Genomic DNA, 1968 nt, shown 5'->3' on the forward strand with positions numbered 1-1968 from the left:
GTGTTGGGATGCTTGTTGAAACCTAGGTGCCTAGGACACTGTGATCCATTCTGACGTTCTGTATCCTGAGTTTGAGCTGATTTCCAGTGCAGTGAAAGAGGTGCTGCATCTGGGAGGGGTGTCTTGCAATGATCTGAAAGGTGTTCTGACCTATGTCACTTTTTTTTTTTTTGTCTGTCCCTGAACAGGAACATCCAAGCAGCAGAAAGTTAAAAGTAAAAGATGAGAAAAGGAGGAAATCCTCCACTTCTTCGCAAGGGGTGAGAGATGGAGTACAACCTGTGGAAGCTGTAACTACAGTTACAGTAGAACCTCCTCAGGAGAAGGTCGACCCTGTTTTGTTTGGGATATACCAGGAAAAACTTTATATTGAGGTGAGTCTGACCACAGCTTGTGTCTTTGTTTCTTGATTTTGTTCTTTGCTTGTTCTTTACACTGAAGCTTATGTGGAGAGGTAAGCTCCACATGTTAAACTCAGAAAACTGACAAACCTATGTCCATAATTCTGTAGCAAGGTAAGTGTGAAATACAAAGTAAGGTGTCCTTATTCCAGCCTGGAACCTGTTAACATAAATCCTGCCATCACATAGCCACATGCGGGATTTCTGTCTGGGATGTCTTTAGCATGCTTGCGGACTCTTGAGGGATCAGCAGAATTAATTGTATCTCGGATAATGTTAAACACACTTCATAGCCAGAAAAGTTATTACTAGAGCTAAGCTCTGTTAGCAGGCAGCCACTTTTATGTGGTTGTGTGCGTGCCCGTGTGTTAATGTGCTCCTGCGTGAGAAACCCACTCTCTGTCTGTCAGTCTTGTCATCAGGATTTCTTCATGCGTTTTCACTGCAACTCTCTTCTGTTCATTTCTGCTGCAGGTTTATGGGCTGCTGGATTCGATGGTGAGCAAAATGGTTTCTTTATTTGAGGAACTAAAGAACAAAGGTGCTCTAAAGTGGGAGAGTAAAGCCCTTTGTAACTAGAAATAGACTTGCTTTTAAAAAAATAAATAAATAACCCTATTTACACAGATCAAGTGGAGATTGTTCTTTCTGAAGTGATGCAGTGATTACAAATACCAAGCTGCCTCTTTTCTGACATGCTGTGATGTGAGACTATTGCTAGATCATCTGTTACTTTACAGTCGATCGCTTGCCAAGAAGAGACAAGGCAAGAAATATCACAGCCTCAGAAACTGTTAAGGCTAGAAAATACTGGCATTTCTGCTAAGGAAGAAGAATGTAAAAGTGCCAGTCAACATGAGATATGTCTTATTCCTTGTTTCTCAATCTTGCTTGGCTAGCAGGTGAGCGAGAAGTGTCCCATGTGCTCATGAGCCCAAGTACCAGGACAGTAATTTAGAAAAATCCATCCCATTTTTCATCATAAACTTGACTGCTTGTCCAGTCTCCTCTCGGGACTTGCTGACAGCAGGCTTCTCCGAGGCATTTAGGATCCAGTGAAAACGTGCTACCCCAAGGGGTTTGCCACCCTGCTTGGCTTTGCACACATGAGTTTATTTCTTGTGCTGATCTTGCCGTCTCTTTCCATCCAGCTCAGTGTACCCGTGCCCCATTCTGAGCCAGCTCTTCCTTCCTTCCAAGACTAATCAGTCTTGAATGAAAATGAGTGAAATTCATGCCATAAATGTTGTGAGCACGGTTAGGCCTTGTTTTGGAGCCACCCATCTTGTCCCATCAGCCTGCATGTGCATCTGCACTTATCACCGCTCTCTGTCTGGGTTTCTTTGGGCATCGTGGAATGGAGCTGCTTGTGGAAGCATCCCAGGTCTGAGCATCGCACGCTCTGCAGCTGGGCCTGGGTCGGAGCGGATTTCCAAGGCAGAGCGAGCTGGGTGCAGGGTCTCTTGGCCTGGCATCAAGAGCGAGCTGGCGTGTGTCAGTAAAGTGCCACCTTCCTGCTGGAGCAGCTGGGCGGCATTCCCCGGAGAGGCTTTGGCCCTGTAGGGAA

At 45.5% G+C, this 1968-nt stretch overlaps 1 protein-coding gene across 1 annotated transcript in view; it reads left to right on the plus strand.

The window, feature by feature from the left end:
• The window catches only part of MYCBPAP (MYCBP associated protein), a gene marked incomplete at its 5' end in the record, with an annotated part of 13679 nt that overhangs the window by 9886 nt on the left and 1825 nt on the right, over positions 1-1968 (plus strand). Inside the window, 2 exon segments of the mRNA XM_010083452.1 lie at positions 179-374; positions 876-952. Coding sequence (XP_010081754.1) covers positions 179-374; positions 876-952 — 273 coding nt within the window.

This window comes from Pterocles gutturalis, unplaced genomic scaffold (genome assembly GCF_000699245.1).
Source record: "Pterocles gutturalis isolate BGI_N339 unplaced genomic scaffold, ASM69924v1 scaffold44800, whole genome shotgun sequence".
Taxonomy (NCBI): Eukaryota; Metazoa; Chordata; class Aves; order Pterocliformes; family Pteroclidae; genus Pterocles; species Pterocles gutturalis.